Genomic DNA, 27,854 nt, shown 5'->3' with positions numbered 1-27,854 from the left:
ATGCACTACTTCAAAATCTCTAAAATGCTTTGGTCATCCAACTATAGCACTTCAGTGGCCAAATATCACATTCTCTGAGCACTTTTAATTTTAATGATATTGATCAAACATAGCTTTTCTTTTTATCCTCTCCATTGCCAACCAGCTTTCCATTTTGATATTCTAGTTCTAGAGAGGTCAGGAGCTACCACAAGGTCACAAGATAAATCTGAGGGGGGCATGAGTTGATCAATGGTGGACGAAAGAAGAAAAAAGAACGGTATGATGCACAAATATTTCTTCATATTTCTGATTTATCTAATCTTTGCTTTGTTGTAAAGTGTCTCTTTGTTGATACTGCTGATAACTCATAATCTAAAACATCACAAAGGAGTGAATATATCAGCTCTTGGGTGGCTAAGTGATCTAAGTTGTCTGTGTTGTAAAGTTGTGATTCTCTCTGTTGTATTGCAACATTTAATTTCTACCCTGACTGGGTCATTTCAGTGGGTAAATAATATTATTGCATCCCAAACTCTATCAATTAAATTTGGTTGCTAAAAAAACATTATGACGTGGAATGACAGCAGCACTTTTCAGATTCTTTGTAAATTGGTTTTAGTGAGTCAGGAATCCTCTCCACTACTTCTCTGAGATAAAATAGCTACATTTTGTGGCTTAAATACTCTTGGGCTAGTCAGAAAAATCGGGAATCCTGAATTTACATCATGCAGCCTATTGTGAACTAAATAAAAAAACATTTGTTTGTTTTGCTTGAAATCTTTCTTGTGTACTAGGGTCAAAATATTGGTCTACTATTCAGTGCACACTCTTTGTTGGACCATATCTCCGGATTTTATATTATTATTATTATTATATATTTTGAATAAAATTTGTTTTGAGTCAAAGTTTACCTTGCAGCAGACATCTTTCCTCTTGTTGTGAAGACTTCAGCTTCTGTCTGAGGCCAAAGCAGAACAAGCTCGCAAAACCATTGGTTACAGTATGACTTGCTTTTGGAGTGATGATGCTGAAATAATAATAAAAAAAATACCCCCTCAGTGTGTATATTTATGCTCTTCCCTCACCCCATCAGCAAGTTGAGCCACTCCCACCTCTGTGGTTAGTATTATCTCCTACTACTGAAACTTATCACTTTATTATTTCTATTTCCTGATGTTGCTTTCATTCACTGTTAGCAATAGATATTGTTCCTTATCTTGGGAAATGATTTGTTGAAAATATGTTGAAAAACTCTCTGTGAGAACTATTGGGTGATGGTATCTGAAGATTTAAGATTAGAGCCACATACTTAGATTTTATCTACCAACTGAACCAGACTGGAACAATCAGAAAGAAGATTGTTATGGTTGATATAAACATGTTTAAGCTTCACAAAAACAAGAGCACCAAAAACATGCAGGCTATCAATCAAATGTGGGGGGATGAAACATTATGTCTTGAGGAAATAGTAATACATGTACATGTACATGAATTCACTGAGAGACATTTAGGTCTACCGGTAGCACTGTAGGATAAGAAATCATGGTGTTCAAAAATGATGTACATCAACCCAGAAAACTGAATGGACAAAAGACAAAAGATATGTTCAAGAGTTTCATTAGGACAAACAGCTCACAGAGCAGGATAAAAAAAATCGTTTTTTAATTCTGACAGAATTCTTCTCTCAAAGTCAGTCATCTTCCCCATGGGTTAAAGGGCAATTCCAGGCAAATTCAACCTGGGGCTATAGTTTCCTAATATTTTAGGTCTAAAAGAATGAATCTGAAGATTTTCTCTTTAATGTCTTTAATACCTGTTATGCAGTAGTTGTGTCTGTCCCTTACATCCCACAAAACCCACAGACAACATCAGATGACTATTCAAACATACACCGAGGGGTTTGTTTACTTCAAGAAAGCTGACATGTTTGTAAATGGAGCTGTAATACAAAGTCTCGCAAAGTCTGACAATGGTGTGGAAACTTAAAGCAGAAGTAAGCGGAATATTTATGTTAATATAAGTCTTAAATAGTTATCCGACAGCAATCACTTATATAGAGTGTTTGATCTAAAACACGGGTCTGTCAGTCACTCTGCTCTGCTGTGAGCCGAGGAGAAAACTTTCCTTGTATCCTACAACCTTTATCCAATGAGGAGAGAGAACGGCATAAAGGGGCGGTCCTCTCTGTGTGTGCCGCCAAGGGATGCGCATGAATGTGGTGACGTAGGGACGAGGACCAATAGATCCATGATGAGGGCGGGGACTGCTAACTCCATCGGCTGACAAGAAGTTAGCCAAATGACCGGATCGCTTACTTCTGCTTTAAAGGATAATTTCAGTTTTTTACAACCTGGACCTTATTTCTAGCATAAAATAAGATCATTTTACTCACCCAGAAACTTTGGTGTCATTTGGAGTTGTTTTGACGAAATTAGCCCCAGTGGAGCGGCGCGTATATCCGTATAATGCGAGAGCACGGGGCACCCAATGCAGCCTCTAAATATCACATTATCCGCCGCAAAACTCATTCATTTCGCCAATATTTTGTTATGATACACTAGTGATATTCCCCTCCGAGCCCATGGTGGCATGTTATCAACATGCTGCGCCTGTAGGTTGACTACTAACCTCTGACCTGGATGATGTCATCTCCGACCGCTGCCCGGCTCATTCTGATAATAATCATTCTGCTTCGGCATTCGGGTCCATTTTTAGCTCAACTAGCCGGAGCTTTAGTGAGTCCAGGTTGAGGAGAGGAAGCCTGTGGAAGCTGAACTTCATCCAGCTGCTCATTTTGTTCTGACAAGTCAGAAACACGCAGAAACGAACCATAGCATTAGCCGTAGCAAGTTAGCCGCGCCGGGCAGCGGTCGGAGATGACATCATCCAGATAAGAGGTTAGTAGTCAACCTACAGGCGCAGCATGTTGATAACATGCCACCACGGGCTCGTAGGGGAATAGCACTAGTGTATCATAACAAAATATTGGTGAAATGAACGAGTTTTGCGGCGGATAATGTGTTATTTAGAGGCTGCATTGCGTGCCCCGTGTTCTCGCATTATACGGATATACGCGCCGCTCCACTGGGGCTAATTTCGTCAAAACAACTCCAAATGACACCAAAGTTTCTGGGTGAGTAAAATGATCTTATTTTATGCTAGAAATAAGGTCCAGGTTGTAAAAAACGGAAATTATCCTTTAAGCTGTGTTGCTAAAGCAGTTGTGAAGGTTCTCAGTCATCAAGGCCATCATAGTTGTTCAGTGCTGAACTTGAAAGCATCTGCAGTTCAGAACTAATGAAGTCTTTCAGATGAGAGGATACCTTCAAGAGCCCAAAAAGTCCAGTTGCCTTTGATTTTTAGCAATTAACAACAAGCTTGTTTATTACATAATTTGCACACTTTTGCTTTTGTGTGCGTGCGAGCAGGAAAGCAAACAGTGATGTTGAGTCAGATGGTATCATTAATTCAAAACTTGTTTTCTGTTAAAGAGACATGAACAGAATCAGATGTGATGTGCATAATGAGAACAGAGTCTTTTCAGAGATTGTTTTTGGGCTCTGTGTCCGGTCTTACCAGATTCTTTGTTGAGGTCAAGGAAAATGAAAGAAGAGATTCTGATGCGAAGTCAGGACGATTGCTGTTGATGTAACTTTTGGTAGAGATAAATTCAGATAAGAGAAGACCAGGTGGAGGAGTTACTTTCTTTTTCAACCTCAGATCAAAATCTGTGGTTCAGGAACTTGTCTGGATGTTAAGTGTAGATGTGCATGAATGAGGGAGACTGAGGACCGTTACGGTGAAACACCCGTTAGCTTTATTAGCCCATAATGAACAACCACAACAACCACGCGTACCCAGCATTCCCCGCGCTCCTGACGTCATCACGCTGTAGCAGTAACATAGCAACTGTCAACACAGTCTACATCCCCCTTCTTAAGTTATATGTCAACGAGCACATAATAGAAAATTAGCACAGGCTTGCATATAAAGAAACCCCAAGCATTATAGAATGAACATGGGTTATGCATATAATGTGTAAATGCAAAACATGTAACATATCTGTCTTTTTTTTTTTTTTTTTTTTTTTTTTTAAGAGTGTCCAACAGTCCATTCAGCCAGAACAGGCTGCAACATGAGGGGGGGTCAAATGTCAGTGTGCCTGCACATCACAGAGCTGGTCTGTGACAAAGTCCTTGTAGAGAGAGCTGGGCCTTGACGCTCTCCCTGAGCGAGTAACAATCATAGGCCGCTGTCCCTGTGACAGTGCTGGTCCCACACTGTCATGTTGTGGGCTTTGTGGATGTGCGATTGCGGCAACAGCAGGTGGATCCCCTGCCGTGGAGTCAGACACATAGGTTTCAGGTGTCTGAAGTAGGTGGCGTCTGTTCCTGATATATGTAGCATCTCCAGCCTTGACCTGGTAACTATTGGGTTGTGGTGCTGTTCCTAGCACTGTTGCCAGCCTGTCATGTCCTCTCTGTGTCTGCATTCTCACTGTCTGCCCAGCCCGCAGTGGAGCCAGCGGCCTAGCTGACTTGTCGTAGTAGGCTTTTCCTCTCTGTCTCGCTTGTGTCAGGGCCATTTGGACCTGTGTTTCTACTCTGGGTGAGTACCTGGCTTTGGTCATGGGAATGAAAGCCCTGGTGCGCCGAGAAAGCAGGCATTGAGCTGGCGATGGCAGCTTGTCCCTGGGCATGTTGCGTAGGCTGAGGAGAGCTGCATCTATGTCCGTTCCATCTCGTGCACATTTCTCCAGCAGGTGCTTTGCTGAGCGCACAGCCCTCTCAGCAAGCCCGTTGGACTGAGGGTACAGGGGACTGCTGGTGACATGACAGAAGTCCCACTTGCGAGCAAATTCCTGGAACTCCCTACTTGTGAAGTAAGCAGCATTGTCTGTCATGAGTTGCTGTGGCACTCCGTGAGTAGCAAAGTGGCGTTTAAGCTTGGCTACAAGTGTGGCACTGGTTGTTCCTGGGAGACGGTCTATCTCGAACCAGCCAGAGTAAGAGTCAACAAGCACAAGATGCTCCTTTCCCTCCCAGTCAAAAACATCTGCTGCAGTGAGGGACCACGGTAGGTCAGGGATGTCATGCAGCTGAAGGGGCTCTTTAGGCTGGTGTGGCTTAAGAGCATTACAGGGGGCACACCTGGAAACTTCTCATCACTGTAGATGGTCGGCCAGAACAGTGTCTCCTTGGCCCTGCGCTTTGTGGCCTCGAGACCAGGGTGGCCCTGGTGCAGCTGTTGCATGTAGTAACGCTGGAGGGAGTGTGGAATGATGAACCGTTGTCCACGGAGGAGCAAGCCACTGTCGGTCGTGAGTTCCTCTCTCATGGCGTAGACTGGCCTCAGGTCACGTGGAACCTCCCTATATGTGTCAGGCCAGCCTGCAGCAACGATCTCAGAGAGACGCCGGCACACAGGATCAGCCAACGTCTCACGCTTCAGTTCCTCAAGCCTGTGTGAGGAGAGGATGTCCACCACCATGACCTCGTACTCCTCCATTTCCTCAGCCTGGTCAGTGGAGGGCAGATGTGCACGGGAGAGAGCATCAGCGACGTAGAGCTCCCTGCCCCTCTTGTAGATGACGTCGAGGTTGTAACGCTGCAGGCGGAGCATCATCCTTTGGATGCGTGCAGAGGCTGTGTGAAGTGGCTTTTTTAGTATGGTAATGAGCGGCTGATGGTCAGTCTCGACAGTCACAGCCCGTCCATATATGTAGTGATGGAATTTTGTGCAAGCGTAGACAAGGGCCAGGAGCTCTTTCTCGATCTGAGCGTAGCGTGACTCAGTCTCTGTGAGGGCCCTTGAAGCGAAAGCCACCGGCCTGTCGTTTTGGAGGCAGACAGCACCCAGTCCGTGCTGCGAGGCGTCAGCTGACAGTACAACAGGTTGGTGCACATCAAAGTACCGCAGCACTGGGGGACCTGCGATGAGTTCTTTGAGTTTGGTGAATGCCGCTGTGTGGTGCTCCAGCCAGCACCAGTCTACATCCTGGCGCAACAGCTCGCGCAGGGGCGCTGTGGTCTCACTGTAGTCTGGTATGAACTTGGCCAAGTAGTTGGTCATGCCTAGAAACCTTTGGAGACTGCGCTTGTCCTCCGGCGGGGAAATCAGGCGGACGGCAGCGGTCTTGGCAGGGTCGGGTTTAACACCCTGGTTGGTGAGCAAGTGACCGACATAAGCAACCTCCGTGACCCTGAAACGGCACTTCTCAGGGTTCAGTCTGAGATTGACAGTCCGTATCCTGTCCATGACTTGGCGGAGACGTAGATCATGCTCCTCCCTCGAGCGGCCCCACACCAAGATGTCATCGATCACAATTGCACACGGCTGTCCTTCGAAAAGCTGCTCCATGCACCTTTGGAAAACCTCACTCCCTGTGGTGATGCCATAAGGCATTCGCAGGAAAGCATAGCGGCCCACAGGAGTCATGAAGGTGGTGAGTTTTGAGGACTCTTTGCTGAGCGGCACCTGCCAGAAACCACACTTAGCATCTAGAATGCTGAACATTTTGGCATCAGGCATGTCAGCGATCACCTCTTCCACAGTTTTCAACGGGTGGTGTGGTCTGAGGAGGGCTTTGTTGAGGTTGACGGGGTCGATGCATAGTCTGATGCTACCATCTCGTTTGCTCGCAGCCACCATGGCTGAAACCCATTCAGTGGGCTCCTGAACCGGTGTGATGACTCCCAGTCGGGCCATCCTATGCAGTTCTGCCACAATCCTGTCCTTCATGGCCAGTGGCACCCGTCTCGGAGCGCATATAGTGGGGTGCACGGTGTCATCCAGGCGCATGTGATACACCACAGGCAGCTTACCGATGGTGCTGGTGTCAAATAAGTCCTTGTACTCTGTCAGCTCTGGCGCTTCCTGCTGGACGACAGCATGCACCTCTGGTCCAAAAGTCACGTAGCCGAGTCTGACACTGTCTCTGAGACCCAGCAATGGCTTGACGTTTCTGTCCACAACTTGCAAACCGCAGCTAAAGTTCATGTCTGCCGCACCAAGAGTCTGGATTATGTGACCTCCGTAGGCTACAAGATTTGCTCTTTTGCTGAGGTTGATGTGAGCAGTAGGATCAATGTGCTGAAGAAGAGCCCTGGATATGACGTTGCATTTGGCCCCAGTGTCAATCTTTACAGTCAGTTGTCTGCCAGTGTTGCAAACAGACAGTTCAGCAAACCTTTCATCTTGCTCATGCACATCCTTTGGCTTGTCTATGCTCTCACAGTAAAACATTTCTACAGTCTCGCAGCGAAACACATCAGTTGGCTCTTGCGTTGGCTGCGTGTCAAGTTCACTCACGTGTGTGTATCTGCCCCGGCGTGCAGTGGGGGGCGGAACCTGCCCTGGCCTGTTGGCGGCAAACGATTTGCCCGATCTGCAGCATCTTGAGAAATGGTTCATTTTTCCACATGTGTTGCAGCGCTTGTTGAGAGCTGGACACTTGTTTCGGTCAGGTGCGTGTTGACCGCCGCAGTTTGTGCATGGGTTGAATTGCACTGTGCACACCTCTGCTTCCCTCTTTAGTTCTCTGTTGCCCTTCTCAGATTGTTCATGTAGCATGCAGATTTCAATGGCCGGATTTAGTGTCAGTTTCTTTTCCTTCAACAGCTGTGCACGGACAACGTCACTTTGAATACCACAGACCAACCGGTCTCTTATCAGTTCATCATGCAGTGTCCAGAAGTCACATTTCTTGGCCATTATTTTCAGCGTGGAAACATATGACTGGACTGACTCGTGCTGTTTCTGGTCAGTAGTGTTGAATGCATGTCTGTCCATAATTACGTTTTTTACTGGCAGGCATAGTTCCTCAAATTTCTTTACCAGCACGGCAGGGTCCTCGCGATCTTCGTCGTCCGCAAAATCAAACGTGTCGAATTTATCCAGTGCCTCCGGACCGGCGAGGTTGAGAAATGTGTAGGCTTTCACTTTCTTACTAGCCGTTGCTAGCCCGGCATTGCTGTAGACGTGCCATTCCCGCTTGAACTTCTCCCAGTTGTGAGCGATATCCTCGTTAAAGACGAGCGGGTCAATCCGGCGGAGTCCTTGTGCCATCTTAGATTAAGTTCGGCTCACTTCTTACACCATGTAGATGTGCATGAATGAGGGAGACTGAGGACCGTTACGGTGAAACACCCGTTAGCTTTATTAGCCCATAATGAACAACCACAACAACCACGCGTACCCAGCATTCCCCGCGCTCCTGACGTCATCACGCTGTAGCAGTAACATAGCAACTGTCAACACAGTCTACATTAAGTAATGAATGCAGAGGCTGGGGCACCGAGAGGGGAATAAATCATCACACTGATGTACAGTAGCCTATGTGAATGTGGAAGTCTCCAGAGAGCCTGGCATGTTTCACTGTAACATTGTCTACAAATAAAGGACAGAAGACTGCTGCTGAATGATGACGTTCACAGGAAAATAAATGGAATAGTTTTTATTGTTTTATAATTGGATGGTGAATGTTTAAATCATCTCAAACTGTTACATAAGCTTGGAATCTTTAGATGGGTAAACATGGCATTTTTTTCATTACATTCATATTTGACATACTTTTGTTTTTAATGTGCGTGCGAGCAGGAAAGCATACTGTGAAGTCAAATGATGTAGTATTTGATACAAACATTGATTTCAGATAAGTGTAAGTGAAGGGTTACAAAACAAAGACTTGGGAAAAAAAATGTGAATTTATCTCAAGACGGATGAATGGGCTCTGAATCAAGTCTTACCAGATTCTTTACTGCAGTCAAGAAAATGAAAAATGAAAGAGCACATTCTCATGCAAAATTACAATTGGGAAATTAAAGATAAAGGTTGTTTTATATGAATAATGATATTCAGAGGTCAAACCAAAAAGAGCATCCTATACAAACATGACACAAAATGAAGGAATTACTTTCCTACAAAATATAGGTTTAAAAAAAAGTTGTTGGGATGTTATGAAAAAGACTGCCTGCTGATAATGCGGCTGAGTCAGGTGAACTTGTTTTTAGGAACTCCTCCCATTTGTCTATGTGACTCACCAAGGTCCTTGGAATGGATTTTTCTGGTCAAAATATAGATATCTGTTTAATATATCACAGAAAGTCACCCATTCACATAACTGTGGATCCATCCAACTAATGGCCTCACTGATTATCCATGCAGTGTCATGAGGGATCGGTCCAAGCTAATGGGCGAGGGCAGGGTACACCTTAGACAGGTTGCAAGTCTAGGACTGACACTAGTGAGAACAGCTCTCACCCATATAGTTATCAACCTAGTTTACAGTAGGCTACTTTGGGCTGTGAGGGGAGGCTGGAGAACCAGAGGAGAATCTACACAGCCACAGGGAGAACAGGCAAATTTACACAGAAAGGCCCCACTGTGCCAACACCACCCAGTGTGAATGCTGATACAAATCAGTGTAATGTAATGTCGTAGTGCCCCCGTGTGACTAATGGAGGGCAGAGAACACTCTGACTGCTCACTCATTTTCATAGGTTGCATGTAGACTAAAATTTACAGTTTACAGACACAGTATCTGACATTGAGCTGAAATATTCACCAATAGAAAAAATAAATTATATTTACTCTGGATGCCATAACAAAGTTGTGTCCATGTTGGTATTTTTCTTAGAAATTAGTCGTTTAATTTCTTTTTCTTTTTTTTTGGCAGAGCCTGGCATTTTATGAATAGTACTGTACAGTACAGTAAAAAAGCACACATGTATCAAAGCCAAATTAGTGGCAAAAAGTGTACATACATAACATTATCAGATTGTTACATTAATACACTGAAGTGGAGTTCTTCTGCTTCTGTGATAATGCAACGTGGTCCAAGGATTTGCAGACTTGAGGAGCATGGGTCAGGAGATGTCTGGTCTGATCAGTCTATGGGTCTGATCTATAAATACATAACTTTTGTCTAATCTTAATTTACATGACATATTATTTGAAACCTGACAAACTGAGAATGCTGAAGAGCTGTTATTCAACGACATACAGCATGCAGCTCCCTTTAAAACCGTAATAAATAGACTTTGTGGAGCTAATAAACACTAAAATAACTAATTTATTAATTAAGAGCAATTGTGTCAGTGTGTTCCTTTAATTATGTCTTTCATTATTGATCAGATTCCACTTTGAGTTTCTTCCTGACCCTTTCACCTCTTCCCCTCCCTGACCTGACTCCGTGCTCCCCGCCGAGCGCCGGGCGGTCCCTCGACACAGGACGAGCGCCCTGACTCTATGGAACGCTCGGAGACAGCCAATCAGGTCGCCTCCCTGCTCCGTTAGCACAGCTCGGCCAAAACAACAAGCAGAGACTCTCGCCCGAGACGCTTTCTGTTTCCTGTTAGCAAGTAGCACCACGACGGCGAAGCCACTGTTGTTACAGCCAAACGCGTACAATGTTCAACTAACGACAGCTTTGTTTGTTGTCTCCGTCGATGTTATCTTCGATTTGGCGTTAGCGTGCCCCCGAAGGCAGAGCTAATTGGAGCTGCCGTCGCGCCGTTAACGTTAGCTTGCCAAGCTGCTTGCTAACTTAACCGTAGCTAACATCGGCGATCGAGCAGGGAAAGATGGGGTCCATCCTGAGCCGCAGGATCGCTGGTGTTGAGGATATCGATATCCAGGCCAACTCGGCCTATCGATTTCCACCGAAATCTGGTAAGCGATCGGGAGCATGTCTTACCTGTGTTTACGTAACATGTAGGCTAGTTATCGACATGACCTAAAGTATGAGCAAAAAAAACTGAGACAAACACTTCCCAATAATTACTTTAATATTGATCATCGTCATCTGTATAGTTAAATAATGACTGCGTGTGGACGTATTATACACATTTGATTGTTTATTCAAAGCCAGATCTCACATCAGTCAGACATGTTACTGATATGTAGCCTATACTGTAATATTGAATGTCGGACACTGTGCGGGGTTCAAGCAAGTTCGTTTACAATCAGGTCCCTTTTAATAATAATGATCTTAATTCACAAAGCATCGTTTGACAAAGAAAACTGACTGTACAGACTACAAAACTTTAGATTGAAGCTTCGAGAAGTGAGTCAAAAGCTGCTGACGTCCAGAGACATGACACACACACACGTCAACACGTGATTTCCAGGTTTCAAAACAAAGACCTTCACGGTGCCGTCTCCAAGACAGCGACACTCATAATTATTGGTTTATAATCCTAGGTTTTTAATGATTGTTCACTTTTTTTTTTAAAGATCTGTCCTCAGATTATGTAAAGTGGGTTTGAGAGTCGGTGTGTCAATGTGAGACCAAGAGGTCAAGCTCATTGAAACTCCATAAAAACAACCACCCAGGCATTTTATTGTCAGCTGGTCATATGCACACACCTATGAGAGCTACAATTAAAAATTATATAAAGATAAATCCTGCTAAAACTCATGTTAATTCTGCATGGGGTGAAGCTGCTGTTGTTTATTTCTTGGGTGACCTAAAACAGTAGTTATACTGCATATCACACCACAACTCTCAGTCTTATTTCTACACAAACCATTTAATGTATTGTTTACACTGATCCAGATGTTCTCTTTTCAAAAACAAGTACAGTAAATTTTTAACTGTGTTTGTCAGTCTGCTTTTATTACTCATCCTTCTTTTCTCTCTTGTCCTCAGGGAATTATTTTGCGAGCCACTTCTTCATGGGAGGAGAGAAATTCGACACACCGCATCCTGAGGGATACCTCTTCGGAGAAAACATGGACCTGAATTTTCTTGGAAACAGGCCAGTGCAGGTGAAAAAAACTGATGATTGTTTAAATCATTAGATAATTCAAGTGCTGTATATTTTCCACAGATGTAAATCTAGTTTCAATCAGGCAAATGAAACGGTAGTCAAAACAAAATCACTGAGCGTCCTTTCTTTTGCTGTTGTTATTTGACTAGTTTCCGTATGTGACGCCTGCACCTCACGAGCCGGTGAAAACCCTGAGGAGTCTGGTCAACATTAGAAAGGACTCATTGCGTTTGGTCAGGTAAAGAAAGATACGAACCACAACGAGAGAGAGAGTTCAGAGTTATTCAAAGGAAATGTGCTGATTTAAGTTAACGCATGTCGTGTCAAACCTCTTGATTGTAGGTATAAAGATGACTCTGACACACCGGTGGAAGAAGGAGGGAAACCAAAGGTCCAGTACGGAGTAGAGTTCACCTTCGATGCCGATGCCAGAGTGGCCATCACCCTCTACTGCCAGGCGTTCGAGGAGTTCTCCAATGGGATGGCAGTGTAAGAATTTAATTTACTTCTCTCTTGGGGCTAAATATAAAGAAACTTTAGATATTTGATGCACAAATGATGAACAGTTACATAGTAATGAACTTTTCTACTCTCTAAATATCACAATTTAACCTTTTTCTGAATCAAACAGGGAGCTTAGTGTCAGTCTATGAGATAATTAATTATTAAGATGTTAATCTGACCTAATCAATTGAGACCGTAGCTTCGTTTTTGGTGTTCAACATTGTCAGAGACGTTTATACTATACCCATTATTGTGAAATTCAAGCCATAGAGCACAATGACTTAAGTAGATAACGGCGGGTCCTTAGCAACCAGCAGTCACCATGGATACTGTGCAGATAAGACTCTGAAGAAGATGAAAGTAATACTTTCCACTGAAGTTATTGTTTTATGTGACAGAGCGATGAGTCATTTTTTTTCTGCTATCAAAAAGTCCAGAACAGCTCTGTGTTTTTCAGCTTTCTTTATTTTCATTCTGTCCACAGACAATAATGACTTTATTGATCATTTAAACTGTGACAGCTGCTGTGAATCTTGTCACACTGATGAGATGTCTAAATGTCAGTCTTTTTGTGTTTTCTTCTCTGGAGAATAGAGCACACACACACACACACTGACCATTTAATCTGTATCATGCTGTGTTTAGGTACAGTCCAAAAGATCCATCGATGGTGTCTGAAACTGTGCATTACAAGCGAGGGGTGAGCCAACAGTTCTCCATGCCGTCTTTCAAAATCGATTTCACCGAGTGGAAAGAGGAGGATGTGAGTATCTGCAGCAACAAGTGGAGTTTATTACTAGATCACACATTACAAAAACGCTGTTAAATCTTGGAGCTTTTGTCAGTATAGCAACACAAGATTTGATCTTTGTCCTCTGTTTACAACTGCAGCTCACTGACTTGTATCTTTTCCTGCCACAGCTGAACTTCGACCTTGATCGAGGAGTGTTTCCCATGGTTATCCAGGCTGTGGTGGACGAAGGAGATGGTGAGTTTCCTAAGTCTTTTTCCTCTGTGATAAACTCAAATGGTCACTTGGTCAACATTTGACTTCCTCTTCCGTGTTTGTTTCGTTTTTGAAGATTGCCTTGGACATGCTCATGTGCTCCTGGCAGCCTTTGAGAGAGTAAGTGTTCACCCTCACAACAGTAAGTGCCTGTTAATCCGTGTAGAACAAATGTTTATAAGAGTTGAAACATGTTTTGTTTTTTTCTCTGCCTCCAGCACGTTGATGGCAGTTTCTCTGTCAAACCTCTGAAGCAGAAACAAATTGTAAGTTTATAAATAATCTTCTTTCAAAATTGACATTATAAATATTCATATTTTATTGAAGTTAGAAGGGAGATGTATTTTTATCACGGTTTGGGGTTTGCTCGTGCGTCATAAATATTCTGCTTGGATTTATTCATTTACATAGCAGCGCGGTCATTAATCTATAAAGTGCAGCGTGTTCTTAACGCAGCGCCGGCCAGGTGAAAGACGGATGTTTGTTGAGGACACGGGGTCGACATTCTGGAAAGAGTGCAGGCAGATTGCTCTAAATGAAATATAACTATTTTTAGTATTCCAGCTGCATTTTCTGTTTTGATCCTCGTTCCCTCTGCAGCTTTTGAAAGGCCTTTAAAATCTGTGCCGAGACCCCTGGGAGTCTGGTAATAACGTAGATCTCTCAAGAAGACCTTAAATGCAATCTTAAGATTACATGAAGCTCAAGGAAGTTATATATAGCATCTATGTAAAGGTTGTGGTGGTAATGGTTTTATTTTTTTGTGCTGCACTGCTCTCATGCCTCTCTAGAAAAAAAAACAAAGAAACAAAACACAAGACTGTGGAGATGATGTATAATAATAATACATTTTAGTTATAGGCACCTTTCTGGACACTCAAGGACACCGTATATTGGTTAAAAACAGTGCAACACAATCAATTATAACAATGGGGAGTAAACAAAATGATGATGAATGGTTAAAATTAGACAGTGCAAATGAAATCATAGGGAAAAGGCAGTTTTGAACAGGTGGTTTTTGAGTTTGGATTTGAAGTGTGGGAGTGATAATCTTATAATATAATATCTGTTTAATCTTTTTCAGGTGGACCGTGTGAGCTACCTCCTACAGGAGATCTACGGCATTGAGAACAAAAACAACCAGGAAACCAAGGTACGGATTGTCGTGTTGTTTCAAAAAATTCCTAAAAATCATCACTGTTTTATTTATTCAGCTTAATAAATTCAGTTTTTTTCATTCTCCAGCCTTCTGATGACGAGAACAGCGACAACAGCAACGAGTGTGTTGTCTGTCTGTCAGACCTGAGAGACACGCTCATCCTGCCCTGCAGACATCTGTGTCTGTGCAACTCCTGCGCAGACACTCTGCGTTACCAGGCCAACAACTGTCCCATCTGCAGGCTGCGTAAGAGCCGATAACGTTATTTTTTGATCAAATTAAATACAATAATTGTGCTTAGTGTGACCTGGTCGTCCTCTCTCCAGCCTTCAGAGCCCTCCTGCAGATCAGAGCTGTGAGGAAAAAGCCTGGAGCTCTTTCTCCTGTGTCCTTCAGCCCTGTTCTGGCTCAGACCATGGACCACGATGAGCACTCAGTACGTCTCATGCACATCTGTGTATTATCAGCTAAAACTGGAGATGATGTGTAACAACTGTGATCTGTGTTTTCTCCCTGCTGTGTTGCCCTTGTGTTACTCGGTAAATGTAAACATCATTGTTTCTCGTCTCTTTCTCGTCTCTTTGCAGGGCACAGACTCGGTCCCTCCCGGCTTTGAGCCCATCTCGCTGCTGGAGGCTCTGAACGGTCTGCGGTCGGTGTCTCCTGCCATCCCATCGGCCCCCCTGTACGATGAAATCAACTTCTCAGGGGGTCCGGGCGGTGAAGGCCGACAGCTCAGCTCCCCGGAGCATTTGAGTGATGGGAGTCTGCAGAAAAGCAAAGTCAGCAAGTCACCTGACAGGTAACCTAACCTAAGTGAGGATGTTTATATCAAAGATCAAAGTGACCACAAAAAACATGGTTTAGTCTTTGTGAACTCAGGATCTCCGGTATTTCTTTACGTTTGGTAAAAACATTCACCTTGAATCAGAGACAGACTGAATTTGGGTGCTGATGGTCAAAGGTCATTCGATTTTGACCTTAGTCAAAGGGATAGTTTAACATTTTGGCAAATTGGCCCATTGCCATAATCCCTATAGTTTTAGGAGTAGGTTCATTACCTTTTATTTGTCGGTGCAAGCTAATTTTAGAACAGCGGAGCAGAGCCGTGAGCTGCTCAGAGCTACGCTACGGAGGCTCATGGGATTTCTTGGTTTCCCTCATCAAACTCATCAAATACACAATCCAACAACTCCAAAACGCTCTGGTGGACAAGTTGTGACCTGCACATTCACCACGCTATGAGATAATAACAGAACGTTACCAGACGGAGTTGTTTTAGAGGTAAATGCAGAGACTGCTTGCCGAAATACTGCCTCTGAAGGGAACGTGCATCAGCGGTTTTGCATGAATTAACCTCTAAAACAACTCTGTCTGGTAACGTTCTGTTATTATCTCATAGCTTGGTGAATGTGCAGGTCACAACTTGTCCACGAGAGCGTTTTAGAGTTGTTGGATTGTGTATTTGGGAAACCAAGAAATTCCGTTAGCCTCCGTGGCGTAGCTCTGAGCAGCTCACGGCTCTGCTCCGCTGTTCTAAAAACAGCTTGCACCGACAATTAAAGGTAACGAACCTACTACTAAGACTATAGGGATTATGACAATGGGCCAATTTGCTAAAATGTTGAACTATCCCTTTAATGTAATATCTTGAATACTTCTCAGGGAAATCTCTCTGTCACAGAAATGATTTATCCTTTCTAGTTTTATCTTTGTGTCTTCATTAATGTCTTACCTCGCCTCCCCCTGCAGCACCCTCAGGTCTCCGTCCTCTCCCATCCAGGAGGAGGATGAGGAGAAGCTGTCGGAGATGTCTGATGCTCAGCCACACACGATGCTGTCCAGCAGCCCCGCCCCCACAGACGTAAGGAGCCACCTCACTTCCTGACATTTAAACTCTTATTTAAAAAAAAAAAACTTATAAAAGACTTTAAAATGTCCAAAACATAAAGATCTGACTCTGTCTTCCTCCAGGCCACAGCGGCCGAGGACGTGGCAGAGTCTCTGTCTCCAGATGATGGTGAGTTCTCTCATTTCCTCTCCATTAACAAAAAAACAATGATGCATTTGAGTGACACTGTTGCTCCTCTCGCTCGCTCTCCTCCGTGATCCAGAGGACAGGATGCATGCTGGGGCAGACATCCTGCAGGACTGCAGCAGCGAACACAGCAGTTTGACCAAAACAGAGAGCGACCCACCGGGCGACCTCTCTCTGCCGGGTGAGAGGAACAAATGGGACAGAAAGAAAGATGAGATGAGATGTGAATGCGTGTTGTGTTTTTGGATGAAGCTTTTTACCGTGTAGTCCTGTACTTTCTGATGACGGCTTAAAGCAATTTAGCTGATCAAGCTCCTATAAATCATCTGTTTCTTGCTCATTTTTTGCCTTTTGTTCCGATGATGAATCTCTGATGCTCAGCACAGTGTCTCTCTTCTTTAATCCAAGACTTTGAGGCTGTGATTTCCTGTGCTTTGCATCTAACCTGAGTGCTTCTTGTGTTGCCTCTCCTGTTCCCTGTGGTCTGACCCCTTCATACTGCCTCACTCTGGGCAGCTCTAGGTCCTGATTCCTGCTCTATTGGTATGGAGGAGTAACTGTGGTATGTAGGCTTTCCTGTCTGCTCTGCTTCTCTGTGTACGAGCTCTACTGCTCCCACTGAATCCTGTTTCTCCGTGAACACATTCACTGTTGTCAGTCAGAGCTAGAGTAAAAAGATCCCGCAGGTATTAAAGGGATACACCAACATTTTTCTTTTTTTACGTGTCTTGCCTCATGCGTCCATGACAAGCAGATAGACACCATCCTTTCAACTGTGCGTGCAGTAACAAGGGAGACCCCGTATCGGCCGTAATTAGCTTAGCTCCAACGCTGGAAGTGCATAGGTAGTGGTAGCCTGCCTCCACCTAAAGTCATCAGAGACACTCTTCAGCAACTCTAAACGGAAACCGGCGGGCCGATCTTCGTCTCAGAGCCGACAAAACTCTCCGGTAAGGCATCTTGAGCGGTCAAATGGCGGTAACGGGACGAGATCGGTCAAAACGGAGGGTTCAAGCAAAGACGGTTTATTTTGGTTCAAGCTAGCTACATCGAGGGTAGGTTAGCTTCCTATTTCAAAGTAAAAGCACAAATTCTATCGTCATGGTTTTCTGTATGTAAAGGGCAACGGGTGTTTTATTTTGTGAAAGTAACCGGAAGTGCGTTGGTCACAACGGCTAGCTTGAGTAGTGCCAAATTCGTCCGAACAAAATTGCAAACAGCTGGTATTTAGACAAATTAACGACACACTGCTGATCTAAACGGCTACTTTCTCACCTAAAAATGTTTGAAATGTCGATAAAAGTGATATATTTACAGAGTTTAGAGCTAAAATGAAATCAGCTTCTGACTGCTGATTTCGGCTCGGGTAGGAGGCAGGCTAACACTACCTATACACTTCCAGCGTTTGAGCTAAGCTAGTTACGGGCGATACGGCTCTATCTCCCTTGTTAGTGCACGCACAGTCGAAAGGATGGTGTCTATCTGCTTGTCATGGACTCAGGAGTGAGGCAAGACACAAGAAAAAAAATGTTGGCGACGTATCCCTTTAACTCTAACAATAAGAGCTGCTTCTAAGGTGCCTCTGTTGTTGTTATTAAGAGTCTGAGAGGAAACTTCACTCTGGGCCTCGTTGCTTATCAGCTTCCTCTCCCTCTGCAGGTTCTTCAGAGTCGACGGAAAGCCTGAAAAGTCAGAGCACAAACTGCTCCAGCCAGCCTCTCCTGTGTCCCACGAGCAGCCTTCACATGGAGGACGAGCATCTCAACCCCTGACTCAGATCCAGCCTCTCTCCCCCTCTCTCATCCATCAGAGCAGATTTATGCTTTTCACAAGTTCATCCAACTCCCTCTCTTCCTCTTAACGCCCCTCCCACCTCATCCCCACCCCCAGTTCAAGTCTTCTGCTTCTGTGATCAGTGGACAAAGACCCTGACAGGAAGTTCACCAGGACGAGGGAGGATTCTGTTAATCCCATTATAACGTCTCTGACATTAGAAAAGAAATTCGATCCATGCAAAAATGACTGATGTTAAAAAAAAAAAAGAAGAAATGAAAAGAAAATAGATAATGTTTCCCCCGCCTTTGAAAACATTTCATTAACTGTCAGATGGTGTTCAGTTGTGTGTCTTGGCCAAAGTTGTGGACTTGTAATGTGGAGATATTTCACTACCTGTCACCCAGTGGCGCTTCTAAGCACACTTAACTTTAAATTAACTCTGTATGGATTTCTTGGCACTAAATCCAGAAGAATATAAAAAAAAAACTACTCTGTGTTTAGATATTGTGTTCATTTTTTCCAGTCAGGTTGAGCATTATGGGGTTGAAAACATATGACTTTATGTGTTTATGTGTCCATTTGAAGTGACTTTTTTTTCTTTCTTTTTGCACTGGTTTATAATCCATTCCTCATAACAAGCCTTTAATGACATTAGTTTAAGTTTTCTGCAGTCTTAAACATCCACATGTCAGTTTTTTTTAAGTATTATTATTTCAGATGTGTGATATCTATGTATTATAACTGTACTAGAATCCTGTGTAGTTACCTCCAAAATTGTATACTTGCATATAATATAGAGAAAAAAAAAATCCAGATATTGAAGTAATGGGACTAGATTCAGTTAACATGCACATATTTAAAAACCTTTGATAATCAAAATAAGAGCTACAGATTCACATCCTAACAGCTGAACTCAAAGACGGTTAAAGCCTGCAACAAGCATAGACGCTCCAGCTACATGTTTTTGCTGACATGTATGATGAGTATGGCACAGTAAGTGGTGCTTGTCGTAGATGTGGCTGAACTCTGTACATTCTGTATTTTTATTTTTGTTATATTTTATTTTTTTTTTGTGTGTGTGTGGCAATGCCGGTGTCTGCTTTTGTGATGTGGCTGCAAAACAAAAAAACAAAAAATGGGAGATTTTAGGGGATTTTTTGTGTGTGGCTGCAACGCCTTTTTACGTACCTTGGTCCTGTATGTGTAGCGCCATGCATATAGATCTATGTGCCTTGAATTGATATGGCTGCCTGCTTGTCGCATCGGACATTAGTGTTCTCGGAGACGCCACAACACACAAGCGGCGTCCAACCCGCCCGCGTACAGGACTTCTCATGCTGATGTACAGAGCCTTTCTTTTTCTATCGCGATCCTTCACGCCACTGGAGAAATGTATCACGTTATTGAGCAATATTCAATTGAGCTGTTCATTTAACTGTTATGACCATTTATCAATTATGCATTTAATCTTAGTATTTAGGTTCAAGTGGATTCTCTTAAATGTATGTTTGACTAGAAGGAAAACATCTAATGCAATAGATGCAAACGTTGCATTCTAATAATCGGGCTATAGCATTTGCATGTGAATTTGTAGACGCTTAAAACTCTCACGGCTTTTAAGTATGGTGGTTATTTTTGTCTTTTCCCCCCTTCCTCCTCCTCCTCCTCTTCCTCTTCTGTGCCATTTCAACTTGACACTGTGCCTTCCTGTTCTTGTTCTGACCACTATTGACCTGGTATCCAGGATAACTCCACAGTAGGTGGTTCGTGGCTCTCTGTAAAATCAGTACCTGTCTATCCTCGTGTGTATAGCAGCATGTGTATAACAATAAAGAACAAAGACTCAGTACTTCAACTACCACTTGTTTTCCGACTCATTCATTTATTTATTTTTACTGCAAATTCCATTCTGTTGCAATGCAATGTGGTGTTTGGTTAAAAAGTTGAATTGGACTTAAATTTGAACTTTCCCAAAACATAAATGCTTCTGCTGCTGTCAGTCATTTTGCTATAATTGCAGGATGAAATGTGAAAACATAATTTCCCTTGAATTCCTGACAATAAAACTACAATAACATCCCAAACAACCAAAGACTTCAAATCAAAAATCAAATCAAAACTTTATTTATAGAGCACTTTTCCTGCAAAGACATGCAACACAAAGTGCTTTACATGTTAAAAGAAACAATTACAAAGAAAGCCCCTCCCTCCCACCCTCCATACTACAGACACACAGGCACACACAGAGTGTATGAGATAACAAAACTTACTCAGGTCTTTTGAACCTGTTCTTGTAGTAGTTGTAGTTGTAGTACAAACCTGATCACAGTGAGTTCTCCTGCAGGGTAAACGCTGCCCCCCGCTGGACAAGCAGGCAATCAAACAAGTGGGATGTTCCTGCAGATCAAGGAGCTGCAGTCTCAGGACCACGGGCTTAGGACTGCAGATTTAGGACCACTTTCTCAAGGCTAACAAGAAGGCTATACTTTCAGGACCACAGTTTTAGGATTTTTGTATTATTGTATTTATGCTGTATATGTGGTGACAATGTTCATACAGGTTTATATACCGTATATTTATTGCTCTGAACATTTTCAATAAAAAAAGAAAAACTAATGAAATGTGAAAGCTGTCAACCTGAAACCAGTGTCTGGTAGAAACTAGAGTCCTGAAACTGCAGCTTCCAGGTCTGACTCACTCCGGTCAGTACTGTGTGTTTGACCTGTGTTTTTATTTGCCTGCAGCACATGGACCATGGACTGCAGTAAAAACCACCAAGTCTGGCTCTCAGTTAATCTTTGACTTGAAACACCTTGTTTATCTGTGATGTCTTGACTTACCGTCAATTTCTTTTCTTTTTTTTGTTCCTGTATGTAAAAAAAACAAAACAGAAATAAGTTTTATTAAAGAGCAGTTTTAGCCTGTAGAAATACACGTCCCTCAGTTTTCAAAGGAAAATAATGTGAGAGTTTCAGTTGGTTCAGTTTCTGCTGGTGAATAAATCGCCTCTGGGACCAGAGGGCTGGAGGATAACACACAACCTGCACTGTCAACAAATTAACTAGAGCTGACTCAGAGCCAAGTGGATGAATACCAGACATGCAGACACACACACACACACACACACACACACACACACACACACACACACACACACACACACACACACACACACACACACACACACACTCGCATGCAAATACACTTGTAACATTTGGTTTAAAAAGTAGTTGTAAGTGCAGCTGTATGATGCATCAAATACAAAGTGACAATAAAATGATTTGGTTACTTATGTTTGTTTTATATCACAAATGACTGTACACGTTGCCTACATCTTTATATTTTATTATGATTTTATTATGATGATAGCTCAGAAAAACAAATGTATGTATTTGTAATATATTATTCTGTGGATATCTATTGATATTTTTAGCATCAGTACAACAGATTGCTGGTTCTTATAGGAAAAAATGTTTGAATATTTTATGAACTAGTTTGGTTGAACATTATTTATTGCAGGTGAAGCTACGTGTGCTGCAGCAGGCAGTTGATGAGTGACAGTTGACTTTTAGAATAATTTTCCAGTGCCCTCGCTCTTTAAAATGTGTGTGTGTTGTTTCATATTTCCAACAAAATGACATTCCTCTTCTGCAGCGATGGTTAACTGCTGCTGTCTGCTCAGCTGGACCGACAGGTGTACTCCACACTTTAATGAGGGTTCAGTTACACCGTGGTCTCAAGCTCGCCCATAAAAACACAATACACTGAGAAAAATGTGCGTGAAGAGAATGTGCACACACGCACACACACGCTGGGGATGGGATTAGGCTCGGTGACGTTTCCAGCTAGAGAAGGTCATTGAGGTTTGAGTAAAGTCAGAGTTTAATACGTTGCATCCACAGCTTCCTTTCTTAAAGGGATAGTTCCACATTTTGGCAAATTGGCCCATTGCCATAATCCCTATAGTTTTAGGAGTGGGTTCGTTACCTTTATTTGTCGGTGCAAGCTATTTTTAGAACGGCGGAGCAGAGCCGCGAGCTGGTCAGAGCTACGCTACGGAGGCTAATGGGATTTCTTGGTTTCCCTCATCAAACTCATCAAATACACAATCCAACAACTCCAAAACGCTCTGGTAGACAAGTTGTGACCTGCACATTCACCACGCTATGAGATAATAACGGAACGTTACAAGACGAGAGTTGTTTTCGAGGTAAATACATGCAAAACCCACAGATGCACGTTCCCGTCAGGAGCAGTTTTTCAGCAAGCAGTCTCTGCATTTGCCTCGAAAACAACTCTGTCTGGTAACGTTCTGTTATTATCTAGTGTGGTGAATGTGCAGGTCACAACTTGTCCACAAGAGCATTTTGGATTGTGTATTTGATGAGTTTAATGAGGGAAACCAAGAAATCCCATGAGCCTCCGTAGCGTAGCTCTGAGCAGCTCGCGGCTGCGCTTGGCGGTTCTAAAAATAGCTTGCACCGACAAATAAAGGGAGCTAACGAACATATACTGCTATGACTATAGGGATTATGGCAATGGGCCAATTTGCCAAAATGTTGAACTATCCCTTTAAACTCTTTTTTAAATTATTGATCCTCCAATTTAAAATCCTGAATCATGTTTCTAGATTCCTAACAACTCAGCCTCTTCATTCACTCGGCTCCAACAGGCTGCTTGTAGAGGCCATGAGGAATTATTTCTCCCTCCCTCTCGTCTCTCCCTCTCCTCCCTCCCTCTCGTCTCTCCCTCTCCTCCCTCCCTGGCCACACAGATTGACAAAGTTGCAGGTCAGAAAAGGTCATTTCATCTCTGGACAACTGTGTGTGTTTGTGTGTGTCGCCTCTACCATCTGATGATGTGACCAGCAGAGATATTCTGGTGTTTTGCCATTGGCCAGCTGTCCAAATGACGTCGTAGGTGGCTTGAAATAAAGGAGATTTCCCCCCCATTCATTACAGTAGGGAAGGCCAAAAGAAAAGCAGTGGGGCAAAACCATAATCCTTAAAACAATTCTATTTTGGTTTGATCTCTTGAGGCTACATTAAACAATATTAGGGCTAAGCCTCAGGCCAGGCGATTGTGGTGTGAAGCCTGTTTGGCTGCAGAGGAAATAAATAAGCTGCGACCAGTTGAATACAGGTCAGATAAGCGCCTTTTATTTATTTAATTTAATTATCTGCAGAGGCGCGGCGACGAAAACGCTGCTGGAAATGTTAATTACACTCAGAACTAATGTGAGAAGTGTTTGGAAACTAAAACTTCAGCTTTCACACTCAAACAAAACAAGCTATAAATAAAAGATAGGGTCACATTTTTCCTTTGGAGGAGACTTAATGATGTGAAGCACCGAGATTATCTGTCTGAAAAAAATAAAAAGCAACTAATTTTATTCAGAGTGAACTCAAATGGCCCCCTTGAAATTCAACTATACTGTGTTGAGTGTCTGTGTAAACAGGTTTACCTCAGGTCAGTCAAAGCAAGTGCTACCTCATTTAATTAGTCTGTGCTAAACCTCTTTGAGGCATGAAATCATCCCAACAGCAATCCACACAAATCCCCCCCCTCCTCAACCTCAACCCCACTCACTGTGGTTAAATTAGCTCACACGCCCTTGATCTCCAAAAACATGCGAATCATCACATCCAATCACGCCACACGTCTCACCTTCAAACACATTCACACACACCTGAGTGCACGTGTGTGGACAGATATGTATCAGGTAAAATATGAATCCTGGCTCATCATCATTTTCTAATATCACTGATCCACTTTCATTCATTTTCTTATAGCTACAGTGTGGGAGTTTAGTTTATTTAGTTTATTTATTTTGCACCAATAAAGAATAAAAAAATGGGACATATTAAAATACATTAACAAAAAAACAATAGGTGCAAGCCGAGACAAGAGACCCAAAGGGCCTATACAAGGCCTCAGCCTTGAGAGAGTTAATTGCTGTAAATACCCTCATGTGTTAAAAGTTATTCCAAAATAATGTGTGGTATAATTTTGTTGACAGCTTGGCCCTTTTATACCTTAATAGGCAACGTAACTTGGGAGATACAACTCATAAAATCCAAAATATTGAATATATAAAGGCCTATATATTTTTTTTGAATGTGGAAATATTTTTCTTAGGGCCTAAAGAGATGAGTGATAACATTACATTTTTGCAACTTATTTTCCACTCCTGTCTGTTTTAGGGTTAAAAAAAAAAGCGCATCTAAAGTGTGATCAAACAGGAAGTACCTCAATGCAGCTGCAGTGTCTGTCATTTGAAGAGCGCTCAGGGATTTAGAGACTTTGGAAACACGTGCGCTGAAGGCTATCCTACTTTGAGAGAGCCACTTCACAGTATGAGCTGAGAGAGGAAGCAGAAGAGGAGGAGGAGGAGGACGAAGACGACGACGACGAGAGCAGGAGACACAGAGGTCAGCAGTCTCGTCCACTGAGGGTAGACAGAGTGCACTCAAGAGCTGAGAGACCACAGACAGGGGAAGTTTTACATCTGACTGCATTATTGAAATACAGAAATATTGCAAAAAGACTAAAGTAGAAGAAGGAGAAGGAGAAGAAGGAGAAGATCTCTGAGCAGTCGTCACAACCTCCTGTATATTGCAGCTCTGAGGCATCATGACACAGCAGCTCAGCGGCTCGCCCTTCCTCAAGCCCTTCTTCCTGAAGACGCCCGTCTCCGTGGTCAGCTCTCTGCGACAGAGACGACACACACTCCCAGCCAGCGAGTTCAGGAACCTCACGCCGCAGGACGCCATCAGTGTGTTTGAGATCGAGAGAGAAGGTGAGTCCAGTTTCATCTGTAAACAAAAAACGGCAACACTATTTTAAGGGGTCCTTGTTCCTGTGTATCTACCTAATTAATTACAGTGTAATTACCTATGTAATCGTATGTAATAACATGTACTTACATTGTAATTACATAGTATATTTTGGTGTACTTACAGGTCCTTGTTACACTTGTAATAAGAAATGCCAAAGTGGCCTCTCTCTTTGCACAAGCATTTCTTATTACAAGTGTAACAAGGACCTGTAAGTACACGAAAATACACTATGTATTTACAATGTAAGTACATGTTATTACATACGGTTACATAGGTAATTACACTGTAATTAATTAGGTAGATACACAGGAACAAGGACCCCTTAAAATAAAGTGTTACCCAAAAAACACATATGTACCTTTTGATTCTGACTAATTTTCCACATGTATTTGATAAAGAACACACTCTATTTCCAGTCATTGGGTGAATGTATTCATGCATCAAATCCCAGATACTGTCTGTGTGTGTGAGTGGGTGTGAGTGTGATCTCAGTGCCTCCTTTCATCTGGAGAGGGAGAACACGTTTCTTTCATCATCATTAGTCCCAGGACACGACCTTCTGTATGATCTGGTTCTTTTCATCCTCTCCAGCGTTCGTGTCTGTGTCTGGTGAGTGTCCACTTACCCTGGATGAGGTGCTTAACTTCCTGAGTCAGTGCCCCGAGCTCTCACTGGGCTGGTTCGAGGAGGGGCAGCTGGTAGCGTTCATCATCGGCTCTGGCTGGGACAAGGAGAGGCTTTCGCAAGTATGAAAACCTGTGATATACTGAAGATATTTAGTGTTTTTATTCATTTATATACAGCTCTGGAAAAAGTAAAGAGACCACTCCAAAAATCAGCTTCTCTACATGTATGGCAGCCATCGATTCCAGTGTTGAACTCCCAACACAAGCACCTCACTCTACTTAGCTGATCACCTGAACCAAATCATATTTAATGAGGAAGAAAGATTATAAATAAATTAAATAAAAAACACTGCTGCGATTAAAAATTGGGATTATTCCACCAATGGTGATTTCTAAACTCTTCCTAAATTTAAAAAGTAGTGTTGTGTTGTTTGAAAATGAATATGAACTTGTTTTCTTTGCATTATACAAGGTCTCAAAACACCAGAATTGTTTTTGTTATTTTGACTTGTTGCCATTTTCTGCAAATAAAAGCTCTAAATGACCATATTTTTATTTCCAATTTGGGAGAATTTTTGTCAGTAGGTTATAGAATGATACAAAAGTGTTCATTTCACTCAAACACATAGCTATGAATAGTAAAACCAGAGGAACTGATCATTTTTGAAGTGGTTTCTTAGTTTTTTCCAGAGCTGTATACTAAACTTCAGTTTGATTCACAAAAAGTGACTAATTTCAGTGTCCTGACATCATCTATTCTTCTATTTACCCTCTTCCCTCCACTCCAGGAGGCCATGACTCAGCATGTCCCAGACACCCCCACCGTGCACATCCACGTGCTCTCCGTGCACCGCCACTGCCGCCAGCAGGGCAAGGGCTCCATCCTGCTGTGGCGCTACCTGCAGTACCTGCGCTGCATGCCGGGCCTCCGCCGAGCTCTGCTGATCTGCGAGGACTTCCTGGTGCCTTTCTACCTCAAGGCCGGCTTCAAGGAGAAAGGCCAGTCCGCCATCTCGGTGTCCAGCATGCAGTTCCACGAGATGGAGTACACGCTGGGCGGGCAGGCGTACGCCAGGAGGAACAGTGGCTGCTAGTCCCATCAATCCCCATCCCCACTCCCTCTCCACCTCCACCTCCCCTATACCCGTTACTCCACTTCACTCACCACTAAAAATGGACTCAGGGCAGAGGAGATTAGCTAAAAAAAACACAGCGGACAGATGGACAGATTGAAGCACAGGGCCAGTTATCAACCAGTGGACTGGGTTCAGCATCCGACTGCCAGCAGCTCGCAGCGTCCCGTCGTGACCCACTGAGCGAGGAGTGGGGGACAGTGGATTCACTTCTTCATGCAAAGAAATGAACCAAGATGATAATTGAGCTCATCAGACATCAGATTATTTTCCTTTTCGTTGCCTGTAGCGCATCAGATTTTCTAGCTTTAAAACAATTTCTCCATTTATTTATTTAATATCCGTCAAATCACTCACATTTTATGGTTTGTAATGAAATCAAAAGGGCAATTAATTGGAAATATCATGTAAATGCATTTAAATGTTGGGTGTATTGTTCTATTTTTGTAAACCACATACCTGATCGTGCTTGGATTGTCGATTGGAAAAAATGTTTCCGTTGTGTTTTAATTTGAATAAACAGAATCAAGAGAAAGTCACAGACGGTTTGGATTTGTCGATTTGTTTTTTGTTTTTTACTGTTTTCAGTTACATGTGAGTAGACATGGTAGCTAAAACACTACCGTGTTCAAAACAAATCATCACTTCTCGAGAAGCAATACAACAAATAAGAGAAAACATTCGAGTGCTCAGCATAATGTAACAAAAATATGGCAGTAGTTGTTGGTACATTTATCAACAAGGCACCAAAGGTATCAATATTTGATTTTCGTCCCTGCTTCTGTATGAGGTTGCCTGGATAATAATAATAATAATAATAATATAATAATAAAACCTATGTCTGGAGTGTGAATGTTCTTTTTCCTCGTCTCTCTCTGTGTACCAGCGCTGGTTCGTCTAATTCCTACCTCACATGTAAAGGGGCAGCTGGGAGCTTTGCTGAGGTTCAGAGGTGCCATACCTTTGTTTCACCGGACAGTGGGGGAGTGACAATGACTGTCTGTGAACAGGGAGGTGATT

At 42.9% G+C, this 27,854-nt stretch overlaps 2 protein-coding genes across 2 annotated transcripts; both read left to right on the top strand.

Moving 5' to 3' along the window:
* The first annotated feature begins 10,252 nt into the window (after positions 1–10,252).
* mgrn1b (mahogunin, ring finger 1b) lies at positions 10,253–20,088 on the top strand. The gene is made up of 16 exons (XM_083976582.1): positions 10,253–10,653; positions 11,633–11,751; positions 11,903–11,991; positions 12,096–12,242; positions 12,903–13,020; positions 13,179–13,245; positions 13,340–13,383; positions 13,482–13,529; positions 14,348–14,416; positions 14,509–14,668; positions 14,749–14,858; positions 15,010–15,224; positions 16,175–16,286; positions 16,397–16,442; positions 16,537–16,641; positions 18,120–20,088. Exons 1-16 carry the CDS (start codon positions 10,566–10,568, stop codon positions 18,230–18,232), a joined length of 1,650 nt encoding a protein of 549 aa, XP_083832708.1. The 5' UTR covers positions 10,253–10,565; the 3' UTR covers positions 18,233–20,088.
* Positions 20,089–24,869: 4,781 nt separating this feature from the next.
* On the top strand, positions 24,870–26,795 carry aanat2 (arylalkylamine N-acetyltransferase 2; the record flags this gene model as incomplete). Its single annotated transcript, XM_083978127.1, has 3 exons — positions 24,870–25,035; positions 25,667–25,821; positions 26,490–26,795. The coding sequence occupies 3 exons, from the start codon at positions 24,870–24,872 to the stop codon at positions 26,793–26,795; spliced, it is 627 nt and encodes a 208-aa protein (XP_083834253.1).
* Between the last annotated feature and the right edge of the window lie 1,059 nt (positions 26,796–27,854).

The sequence above is a fragment of the Trachurus trachurus genome (assembly GCF_905171665.1).
Source record: "Trachurus trachurus genome assembly, chromosome: 8".
NCBI classification, from domain to species: domain Eukaryota; kingdom Metazoa; phylum Chordata; class Actinopteri; order Carangiformes; family Carangidae; genus Trachurus; species Trachurus trachurus.
This window is presented reverse-complemented; position numbering and strand designations above follow the sequence as displayed.